The 12,427-nt window shown below is 39.7% G+C and overlaps 1 protein-coding gene across 5 annotated transcripts in view; it reads right to left on the bottom strand.

Moving 5' to 3' along the window:
• PAPOLA (poly(A) polymerase alpha) overlaps positions 1–11,041 on the bottom strand; it is a 44,032-nt gene extending 32,991 nt beyond the window's left edge. For all 5 annotated transcript variants that reach the window (XR_010721939.1, XM_066188758.1, XM_066188760.1 and 2 more), the window contains exons 1-4: positions 10,756–11,041; positions 2,149–2,319; positions 1,474–1,540; positions 73–154 (exon numbers count right to left, since the gene is read on the bottom strand). Coding sequence is in view for 4 of the 5 variants with exons in the window: in XM_066188758.1 (XP_066044855.1) it covers positions 73–154; positions 1,474–1,540; positions 2,149–2,319; positions 10,756–10,763 (328 nt within the window). In the remaining variant the exon portion in view is untranslated. The remainder of the gene's footprint in view (positions 1–72; positions 155–1,473; positions 1,541–2,148; positions 2,320–10,755) is intronic.
• Positions 11,042–12,427: the final 1,386 nt, after the last annotated feature.

Raw genomic sequence — 12,427 nt, 5'->3', positions numbered from 1 at the left:
ACCACTTCAAAATACAGCAAGATCAGTCATTAGCTCAAACACCCGGAGTTGTATCACAAAAGGAAGTGTTACCTTTTGTATGGACCCCTAATCTATATGATCCAAATGTAAAAATTTTTCCTCCAACGTTTTCTATTACTGATTGCGGAAGATTCTAAATGGAGCAAAAAAAAAAAAAAAAGTTTATTTTACCTTAACTTATAACAACACAAACAATTAATTTTCAAACAACAGGAAAAATATTGTACAAAATTTACGCTGTTGAACTACTGAAATAATCTCAGTATTTACAGACAAGACTGAGACACACCTGCCACCTGGATTATTTGTAGCATTTCAACCACATTCAACATCACCACCTCAAACCTGGGAATTGTTGCACCAATTCTACACTTCAGGTGCAACAGCTTTACAATGTTACAGAGATCAAACACATTTTGCTTACCACTCAGGCATTTTAGACTGCCACAGAAATAGATGATGGATTCCAATTTAGAGCAACACAAAACACAGTCTACTGCATCAGTGTTTATTACATTACTTTCAGAGACACTTGTACCACAGCCTTTAAATAAAAATTTGGGGTTGGGAAAGGTATTTTTTTAATGTTTAAATTGTTTAGGTACATCTACTGAAGTTCCCAGTCTTTAAAAAACTGTTGAATCCACAGGACTGTGGGCAAAGAGAGCTCTCTTTTCAGAAGAGGATTCAATGCTACAATCTGAAACCCTACATGAATGTTTATTTACACAGCAAAAGATGAAATAAATCAAAACTTCTATTTTGCAATGTACATGAGATTAACTTAAGCAGCTTTCAGTCTTACACAGGTCATGATATTCTCACTATTTTCAAGGATCAAGACATACCTAGCAGGGCTGTCCCCACCCACAATCTTATTCATACATAAATTCTCATTGCATAAAGAAAGTGTACAGAAAACATATGATCCCAAATACACACAAAGCAAAATAGATGAGAAAATTAGGAGTTTCCTCTAAAAAAAAATTCTATTATCATGCAAGTCTATATCCATTCAAAGAAGATGTGTGGGAGCAGGGATTACTATTACCTGACAAAAACACTGTCAGCACATCAGTATACAAAAATAACATTACAGGACCAACAATAAAGAAAAATATCACAGACCACAAAGATGCAGAAGTACCTTTTAAGATCTAGCACTGTTTCACAAAGGCAAACAATCTAAGCCTGTAATTAATACAGTATTATATGCATGAATTTTAAGAAAATGTCAAGTTACATCTATGAGTTTCTTTCTTTGACAAAGTTTCTATCTTTACCCTTTCTAGTATGAAGGGGCAATGCTGCTTGTAAACAAAAGAAACTTTTTGTTTTGATGCCCAAATCTAAGGTTCATCCCATTTAGTACAGGAATGTATTTTGGAATAATCTTCCTACAGCATTCTTAAGACCACAATATTGGCGACTCCACATAAAACACATCCATACCTTGCTTTCACTGATTTCCCGTATCCATTCCTTTACCAAGTTATTTAATTTTCCCAAAATTAGAATCCTATTAATAAAACAGCAGAATGACAGTTACAAACTTAGACAAAACCAGTAGAACTTTTAAAAGACTGCGATTACCATTACACAGTAAGTCAACTAAAGTAACATTACAGATCTAATTAGAGATCTTGTTATATATACATATATACTGAGAGAAAGTTACTCCTACAACATCCCCACTATTTTTCGTCCCTTGGAGACATTCAAGAGATTTAAGCTCCAAAAAAAATGAAAGCATGCAAGGCATACACACATGAATTCAACTCATTTTCAAAATAAAACTTAAGTTCATATAACACACGCATCTAAAAGTGATAATCAGCACTAAGAAATAAAAAAAAACAACTCCAGAAAGCTTAATAAGGAAAAAAAATTATAAGGTCCATTACAATTAAGTAGTAATGAAAGGAAAAAAATGCAAACCAGCCTCTGAAATTTAAAGGCGATTGTAATTCCACTCTGTGTTTCAAGCCATTGCTCTTAATCAAGAAAAATTAAGCTTACAATTCCACTAGGCTTTTAAGAAAGCATTTGAAAGAACACAAACACACTTGGTCTTCAATAGTCACACATGGACCTCAGGACAGGACACAAAAGGGAGAATTCACTCACCTGCGTTGCAGCTCTTCTTCCTCTTCAAATACACCATAAGGTTTTAGGGTTTCGATTAATTTCTGGGTAAGCATGCAGTCAAACTCCTTGGGGGCAGCTAAACTGATAGGTGAGGTAATGCCATAATGCTTCTGGAGTTGCTGTGTTTGTGATCCCTGGGTTGTAACGGGACTAATAAAGGCAATTAGATAAAGTTACTGACAGAAATAATACAACAAAAAAAATTATGTATTTTTCTCATCAGAGTAGCAAGCAAGAGATATTTACTAAGGAAAAAAAAAAAGTAAAGCCTAGTGTTAGCATTTTCATCCCAAATCACTATGTTAAATCTGTCCTATTAAGGATACCAATAGAATTACCTTTAATCAACTCTTAATATGCATTAACTTTTCCCCCCCCTTATTTTCTTCATTCTGTTAGGGCAAAAGCTTTATTAGTTTGGGCTCCTTCACTTTCATAAAATCTAAAGTAAAGACAATCCTTCATGTAAGAAGTCAAGCTGATAGCAAAAGTGAAAGTCCCACTCTTGGCAGGTTTAACATTCCTTGGTGCATTGTTGTAGTATCAGTCCTGCATGTTTAAGCTATTATATACTATTTCTATCATACAAAATGAGAAATATTTTCATAAGGCTAACTACCTATACATGTGGAAAAACTACAACATTACTTCAACCTGACTTTCATTATTAGCCATCATCATCTTCTCAAGATTTCATTCCTCATTTCCATAAAGACTGTATTAAAAAAAAACCTAAATTGAAAATTGACAAGAACCCACAAAACATGATATAGTTTTCCATAAGTTAATCCCATTTTATAACAATTCTAAGTACTATAATTTGTTTGCAATCAAGAATTTAGTCACAATGCAAGCTTGCGCACATCAGCAAAAAAAAAAAAAGGCACAAGAGGAAAAATATATTAAAAAGTGTACATTAAAAAAATAAACCTTCAAGTAACTGTGTGGACTTGGGCAGTATCTGGGAAAATTATTTTATACTGTCTCCTTTAGCTATGAGGCTTTAATCATGTAATGAAGAATCTGGTAGCAGTTGAATAAATCATACAGATCTTAAGACTTTAGGTGTCAACAAAAACATTTTTTTTTAAAAAAAGCTGTTCATATGAATTACATAAAACAGTAATTCAAATTAAGGACAAAGGAAGCCCCTAAAACTTTTTTCTTCTAAAAAAAAAAAAAAAACACTTTAGGAATGTCAACACAAGTTGTAGCTTCAGCCACTTAACTGCCTCTAAAAAAAGAATCCAGAAAACAAAAAGTATCAGTATATAAACATCCTTTGATTATTTTAACTTACACCACAAAGCAAGTTGTTTGAACTACTTTTTTCTCCCCTTTTGTCAACTGTTAATTTGAAAAAAAAAAAAAACCCATGCTTTTTAATTTAAGATTTTTCAGTTTACTTTTGCTGTTTTTTTAAAGCAGTAATACAAAACTATCAATATTTTAGCTTTGTGTAACAATTTCCTGACGGTCTAACTGTAATTTTCACCCATTCAAGAAAATTCACGGCAAGAAAATTAATCCAATTCAACAGATATTAGACTTCATTAAAAGGGCTGGCAAAACACAGCCTGGCAGATGCTGTTACTAGATCTCAAAAAAGACCCAAAGTAACTCAAAACCAGATTCTGCTGAGCTAACTCCTCACGTCAGCAATGCTGACAGAGGCCTCTGTATTCCCCCTACTTGTAAGGGCCACGAATCACAAATTGAAGAACTAACAACTTAAACATAATCCTTTATATTGACTAAACAACTGCAGTGCATAAAACCCAGCCAAATGTCAGATCTCTTCCCTAGACTCGTTTACAGACAGCCCTGGCAGGGCAATGTGCAGCTCTGCCCTCAAACCCCCACACTGCAATGACTCCAACCAGTGTTCCTCCAACCCCACACCACCGCCTGAGTGTGGCCACAGGGCACAAACAAGCTTTGAAACTGCTCACTGAAGCTTCAGCTTCAAACAACCAATTAAATCGATCAGCAGATACACATCTTTGGGAATCGTTACATAAAGCCACCTACAGTTCTTACATTTACTTTATAATAATGAAATCAGAGTGTTATCAACAGCACAGGACCTCCCCAACACAAGTGTTTCACCTCTTCTGGAGCACTGAGGAGTTAGTAAGTTCCCTTTCGCTGGGTTAGTGTGTAACAATTCTCAGCACAGCTGCCTTCAAGATTTTACAGCTGCAGAAGACACTAAACATATATTATCACTGAAGAGAATACAGGTTATTTCCAGATAAAAACAGTTCAATTGAAGCTCTGCCATTTACACCTGCTAAGTTAACTCTAGTCTAAGGTTTCTGCAGCACAGCAAAGAAAATGAAAAAAATTCCTTTGGAAAATTAAAGAAAAAATGGTATGTCAAGAAGGTTTGTTAAACTTAATGAAGGACAGAATAAAGTAACTTATTCTGTTCACCTATCCATTTAAAAGGCAGCATGAAAGTTAATATAAACAAAAAGTAAAGGTATATCCTCTCCCTGCCTCGTACCTCCCATAAAACCAAGAAACACCAGATAAGGCATCTGCTACCTGCTTTTTAAAGTAACAGTGAATTATCTCAAAGAAATAAACTTCACGTGCTCACCAGCCCAACTTTAATGTTGTATTTACACATTACATTTTAGCCAGAAAATGCTAATGATAAATGCTCCTAGATTTCTACTTTTTTTAAACTAAAACCATGAAGATCATACTAACACTCCAATATCTTCCCTCTTAGTCACATATGGGTATATGGACATTCCACCTTCTACTTGTAACATGTCCAGAGAAGAGCTTAAACTACCAAATTTATTCAAAAAGAAAGGTGAAAAGCCAGGGAAATATCAGTGCTACCCTTCTACCCAAACAGATTAGAGACTGACCTTGCTGGGGAGTCAATACCTTGATGGTATGTCACATCTGGTACTCACTGAAATTAAACATTAACTAAAAGCAGAGTATTAAACAGCAACTGAACGTTCCATCTCAACTATTCACTCCTGACAACAGCAGGGACAGATCTGGCAGATCATATCTGGGTGTGACACAACTGAAAGCCTAAAAGCATGTTTAGGGCTTGCTGGGTTGTGGGGGTTTTTTGGTTGGTTGGTTGTTTTGCTGTTGTTTGTTTATTTTAATAAAAAATAAGTTTTAAAATAAAATAAACAATAAAAACACACCGTAAGCTTTTCTATTTAAGATCACAAAGAAAATTAAGATACAGTTTGAGGCTTTTGGATTTGTTTCTTGTCAACCACATAGAAACATAAGGATCATCTTATCACTCTGAGATGACCATGAGCTGTCAATAGCACAAATATAAAAAAAAGTTCCAGAAAACGATGTAGAGTTAAATTTAACATGCTATTGTTGCAGCTCTGGTTTAACCTGAATTTTTGAAGAACATATACTGGCAATTAACCATGTGAAAATTGGGCAACAGCTACAGTGGATTTATTCTAGAGTGTTATGATTCAATATTTCATTTTCAAATATAAATTTAATTAGTAAGAAATGCACATGTCCTTTTTCCCCATATATAAACACAGACACAAAGATCTAGTCTGCTAAGCTGAAGGCAGTGCAGCCAAACAACTTCTTCCTCAGAACCTGGAGTTTTGGTAGGCAGTATCTTTTTATACTGTCACCAATAACTGAAAGAACAGACATTGGCTATATGGTCACTGCTAGAACCCATTTTAAACACAGTGCAGAAGGGGAAGGAAAAAAAAAACAAATAAAGCTTGTAAGAAGCTTTACAGTTTCCAGAGCATACACCTGTAAACTCCTGTACATGGAAACGACTAAATGTTGTTCTAAAGTAGAGGAGGGATTACAGTGCATCTTTAGAAGATCAGGTGATAGCCTGAACACATCCATTTAAACCGAACACAGAGCAAATACAGCTATACCTATGTAACACTGCCCCATATATAACTCAGACTTGGATACTAATTCCAAGTTCTGTACTATTGTTTGCCTTTAAAACACCTGAACTTTTATCCTATCATTGACTTTTTCAGATGTACTTTGTATTTAAACCAACTCCTACACCCACACAAAAACCTCTCTTTCTAAACACTTGTTCCTCTTCTCTCCCAGTATTCCATGTCCATTCTAACAGTACTATTTTTAGTGCTATTTGTGTTAAGATTTTACATTTTTATCACACACAAAATATAGTTCCCATCAGCACCATACTAACTAAATGTCATGCTCCTGAAATTTGGGAAACTTCACAAAAGACAATACAAACAACTGAAATATTAAAAACACATAGCATAATACTGAACAAATCAGAACATTTTAAATCTCCCTAAGTTTTAAACTCATCCAGATACTAAGACAAAATACACAACTTAAGGATTCTCAATGATTATCCTCACTTCTCTATTTGCCTCTGCTGATTACCTCAGCAAAATTTATTCCTTCTTATTTGCTGATGTAAGACACCCAAGTCAGATTCCTGTAACAATACTGGTCATCACACCATCTGCTTAACCAGCTGGAGCTAAATTCATGGAGCTCAAGCTTCACTGTGTCCAGATGCAGAGAAACTCAGTTGAGGGGTTTTGCTTCTTTTTACGTTTTCTTCAGCAATGAGTGAGTGGCAATTTAGATTGAAGATTCCAGCTTAACACTAACGCCATCATTCCACACAAAGTTTCAAAAATCTAGGCAGGAAACATCAATGAAGTTTGTGCAAATCTGTTACTGGGGAACGTATGTTTTAAATGGTCAAGACAATACAGCTGTCCCTCCTGAAGGAAAGTTTCAAAATCTAGCAGAATATCACTGGGCCATTCAGGCCATGAATTAAGTCTTCAACCGTCAGTACGAGGCGTTCAAGATGCACAAAACCGATCTGAACACAGGTACTGGAGCAACAGCAGGCAACAGGGCTGTAGAAGAGGCTCACCTATGGCAAAATAAAGGTCATTCATACACATTCTGCTAATCTTGGACACTCTCCTGAGCTCTCTGGCTCTTCTGTTCACACAGAATAGGGAAGGCAGAATGGGCAAACAAAAACCCATCCACAATAGTCTTACTAACACAGCGTAAGCAGAAGTTTCTCAAGTTCAAAGAAAAGAAAGTGCTAATGAACTGCACAGGCAGCACTTGAACCAAAAATTATTTTTATTGCTATGAGGGAGACAACTCAAGAGCAATTTAAGAAATTCAGTAAGGCTGAAATCAAAAGATAACAGGGACCATAAACTAAGAACTAGAAATCCCACAAAGCGTTTCACTGTTGAGAGACTAATTTGTCTCAGCAGTGAATCTGCTCAGTCCTAAATAACTGGGTTTCCAAGTTCTCTGCAGTACCTTTTGTTAACAGGTATAAACTCAGCCCTTTTTTAGAGTGATACTGGAAGACTGAAAGCTATTGCAAAACCACAAATCCTTGCTATCTAACAAATTAATCCTCAGCAAAATTTTTATATTAATTGCTTCTCAATTAAGAAAGGTATCACTTCATGCTATGACAATTATTCTTCTAAAGTCAGTGCCTTGCTTTGCAAAGTTCATAACAATTTACTTCCTTTCCTAACAGCCTATAAAATTCAGCTCTCTCTGTTCAGAACCACACCACTGATCCATTCCCAATCAGCACAAGCCATTTTATATACAGTGCTGTACTTCTGCCACGTAAGCTGACAGTCTCTAAGGAGAAGTGAAGAAAACAATGACTTTGCCTATGTCTACAGCAAAGTTCAGTGAAAGAAAAAAAATCAAAGTCTTACTTCAGAAGTGAGAATCAGCTTGCCTGTCCACTGGAACGAATAATTCTTAAGGACATTCCAAAACTCTAATACAGAAGTTACCAATACTAACAATACTTAAAACATATAGATTTCATGGCACTTTTAATGTACATGTATATGACTCAATACACTTTTCCACTTCTGGTTACAGAATAAAACAAGACATTTCAAAAGTGTTTTCCCATGAATTCAGAAGACACAGACATTCAGTAGCTTACCAAGAAACAGCTTCATGTTTTCTCTATTTTGAGGCTTAGAAAGCCCCAGGTTACATGAAAAATCATCAGTCCCATAAACATAGCTCCAGCTTCACTGAGTCAGTAGCCTTTCTGTAAAAGCCCCAGAAACAACCAAAACACATGAACAGCTTAGCGAGCTTCATTCTTCCCTGGCATCTTATGTTTCAGATAATGCACAGGAACATTCTGTACCTAAGCATGCACTAAAATATATCTTTATGTCAGGGGAAGTCGTCATCTTTGTTTCTAATCAGCTTCTTTGTTAAAGACTTCTTCCTTATACAGCTGCTAGTCCTCCCCACATGAGAATTTTAACGAAAAGTCATGCAAGTTTATAGGATAAATTTTAATGTTCCAAACAATGCTAAAGGCTTCTGTAAATGCCAGATATAAGCATCAGCAGTCTTACTACTGGTGTACCATGTACAGAAAGAATTTGTTTGGTTTTATACTTTTATACTATACTGTTAATAAGCACAATATAAACACTAGTGTACAGCTCTGGGGAATCTGGAACTTCAAGTCAAGAATAATGACAACTTCCAGTTGTATCGGAAATCAGTTTTGACAAAGTCTGCCAAAAAAAACACAAGAAAAAAAAAAAACTCAAAACATTTTGTCACCATGAAGGTTTGGCAGTAACACAGTGATTGCTGCACTATCACTCAAAAAGATGATCACCCAGAAGATAGAATCAACTGGAAAGAAGTATAGAGAAAAATCTTCCCAAGCTGCCTCTTTCTCTCCTCTAAAATCAGAGGTATCACTTCACAAACTCAAAAAATTAGCATTACCAGCATTTCTACTTACTGGCATTATAATACTCACTTTAAAGTCTTGAATGGGTGATACCAAGTCAACAATGTCAAAAACACAGATGACAGAACAAATGCAAAAACTGAGAAAGCTTCATTTTTGCTACCTACAATAAATGTCCTGTACTAGTTAAGTCGCCAAATAATGTTTACACTGAAAATAGAAATATCTTCGTGCCATTGCAACTATGTACTGTTTTTTAAGTGTTTCTTGTTAAAGTATCACAGACACCTACATTAAGAGGAATAATCAAATCATTCCAAACTTTTCAATGTTGAAGATCGCTATTATTACAACTCCTAAAAACAGCCCAAATTTTTAAATGTTGCTACTAAGCCTTTGGAATTTATGTAGTCACAAGACAATAAACTAAGAATGAAAGCAAGCAGAGTAAACACCCTCCCATTTTCCTGCGGCTGAAAAGCCTAGCCAACCTCAAAGCTGACTTCTGGTAACTTTTCATTGCCATAATGAACATCTGCAAAACTTATCTATAAGGCCATTGACGCTTCGTTATACAAGCATTAGGACCTACTTGGCATGACTATTTTCCTTCCCGCATTCACCCACTGGTCCTTTCCCTGCCGTAAACCCTTGCAGATAAGTTTCTATCACATTATCTATCCCATGACTAACTTTGCAGTACTTTAGACTGACATGACAACCACAACAGACAAACTTGGCTATACTCCACTTAAAAGTTGACATATTTAAAACCACAGTGAATAATCCCACATTATAAGTGAGAAAAAAAGAGTGAATAATCACAAAATCTTTATATTTCTCCTTCAATGAAAAAGAAAAAACCCCACACAAACAAAATAACCCCAAACAAACAGACCAGCCGAACAAAATATATAAACATGCCTTATTCTGAAAAGTCACTCGATCACTTACATATCACTGTTTCCCTCGATTTGTATAACGTAATAAAATACCAAGATTATAAACGTCAGAACTGAAGAGCTGCAAGTTTGGTCGTCTCAATCAGAATTCGTAAAAACGTCAGCGATGGGGAGAAAAAAAAAAAAAAAAAGCAGCGAGAAAAAAAAAAAAAAAAAGCCAGGGGTAGGGTGAAAGAAATCCGCGAACAAACCGGGATGAATAAGGTCACACTTCTCTATTCCCGACTGCGGCAGGGTCACGGCACGTCCAAGGCACAGGCGGCCCCGGCGGCTCTGCCGGCCGGGGGCGCTGCCCGCAGCCGCCAGGAGCGGGGGGCTCCAAGGGCAGCGAGCCGGGCTTGGGGCGCCCACAGAACCAGCGTTCCACCGCGTCCTGCCCCCGGAACGGGGACAAACTGCCCGCGTGGTCACAGGGGGACAGACTTCGCCGCGGCTCTTGGGGGAAAAAGCGCTTCACCCTTAGCGGCCAGGGCGAGGAAGGGACAAACACGCGGGTTTCGCCCCTTGGTGAGCCCTGAGCCAGCAGCGGGGAGCGGAAGCCGCCGCACGCGTCCGCCCCGTCCCGCACGCTGCCGCTGCGAGATCGCAAAGGCGGCGACAACAACGTAAAAGCCACATCACAATCACCTCCAGGGCTCACGGCGATGGGGGCAGAGAAAGGCAGCGTGCAGCTCCCGGCGGCGCGAGCAGCGGCGCCAGGGCCGCACACTGCGGCAGCGGAAGCGCCCGGGCCGAGGGGACCGCGAGGGGGAAAGGCCCGCGCCCCGGCGGGAAGGGCCCGGGCACGGGGGGGGCGCCGGGCCGGGGTCGGCACGACGCGAGCCCCGAGCGCTCCCCGCGAGCTCCCGAACTTACAACGGCATCGTCTCTCCGGCCCCTCCTCCTCCTCCTCCGCCGCCGCCGCCGCCACCACCGCCGCCGCCGCGTCGTCCCCTTCTTCTTCCTCCCCCACCGCTGCCGCCTGCGGACCGGTCACTCGTCCCGCGGAGTGGCGGGAGCCGCGACCATGGCACAGGCCGGGGCCAGGACCCGGGAGCGGAGGGAGCGGCTGTGCCGGGCCCGGCTACCGCCGCCGCTTCACTCGCCTCTTCCCCTCCGGCCTTGTAACATGGCGCCCGGACGCTACCACAGCAACGTCCCAGGGCGGGGGGAGCCTGACGCAGCGCGGCGGACACCCCCGCATGGCGCGCACGCTCGCCCGGCCGCGCGTGCGCAGGCGGAGGCGGGGCCGCGGGGCACGCTGGGGAATGTAGTCGCGGCGGCGGCGGCAGCGGCGCCGGCCAGGGTTTGAAAACAAAGCGCCAACGGCCGCGGGGCGGCGCGTGCGCCGGGCCGGGCGGGGCCGGCGGGATGAGCGGGGCGGGGCCGACAGGCAGGGCCGGCCCCGGAGCCCCCGGGAGCGGTGCTGCCGCTCGGGGCTCGGCGGGGACTCCTTCAAAGCCGGCCCCGTGCTTGGTTTCGGCTACACGTGTCGGGCTCACTGTGCATTCGTGCCCTGCGCAAAGCAAATTGGTCCTTTTCTAAGAGTTGTTCTTGAAACGTCTGCCTGGAGTAGTCTGCATAAACTTCCAGTATATTAAAAAAAAAAAAAAGTTAGACACTTTATAGATCAGCTCAATACTTTATTCTTGGAAAAGCAAATGCATTACAGTAACTCTACAGAAAACCTGGTTTACCCTCTCTTTTTAAGTGTCCTGGTTTCATCTTTATTCTGAAAAACAGCACTTTCAAACTAAAAACTTGTCTATAGCTACCAATTATTTAATCTTCAACTGCCTCGCAGGATAAATGCTAACTTGGGCTGACAGCATATAGGACATGCAGCTCACAAAACTATGTGTTTCTTTAGAGCCGGAGATGATGGGTCTGAACTCTGTTCCCGAATTGTCTGTGTGACTATGAAAACAGATGAAATAAGATACTCTATAAAACACTAATATCTGAATAAAAACATTGAGCGTTAACACATCTAAAATTCTAATACTCAAAATTACAGGCAAAATAGCTGTAAAATACTTCTATATCACTATTCTTTCAGCCCTTCCACTTTTTCCCTCCTCCTTTTGCACAAAGGGTTCTTGGCTTCTGACAAAATCCCGTATCAGTTTTATACCAAGTATTCAATCAGTTTCAGCTCAGTCAGTGTAGATGCGGTTCCTGTGACAGCTGGATGAAGTCAACAAAATTAAGGAAAGCAAGGTGCTGAAAGTCTAGATTCTTCAAAAATCTCTAAAAAATATGTATCTAGTGTTGGATGCTGAAGGTCATTAAATGAGTTCTGCAGCCACGTGTTTGAAACCAAAGTAAAAACACAGGTTTTATGACATACCTTTGCTGGGAAACTGTTTACTAGTCAGTCTTCTGTGCAGCACAAGAGGACTGTATTTTGTGACTTTTTGTGTCTTGGTAGCTGGGAGGGGAAACGAGAGCTTGCTGGTTCCATTTATTTCCTTTTTAAGTAGAAACAATTTTGTGGGTTTTTTTAATAAAATTTTTCTCAGGTTAGCTGCCTACATTCACTAAGGTT

Source organism: Chamaea fasciata, unplaced genomic scaffold (assembly GCF_029207755.1).
Source record: "Chamaea fasciata isolate MVZ Bird 193981 ecotype frontalis unplaced genomic scaffold, bChaFas1.0.hap1 SCAF_7, whole genome shotgun sequence".
NCBI lineage: Eukaryota > Metazoa > Chordata > Aves > Passeriformes > Sylviidae > Chamaea > Chamaea fasciata.
The sequence above is the reverse complement of the archived record's forward strand: the minus strand, read 5'-3'. Positions and strand labels throughout refer to the sequence as shown.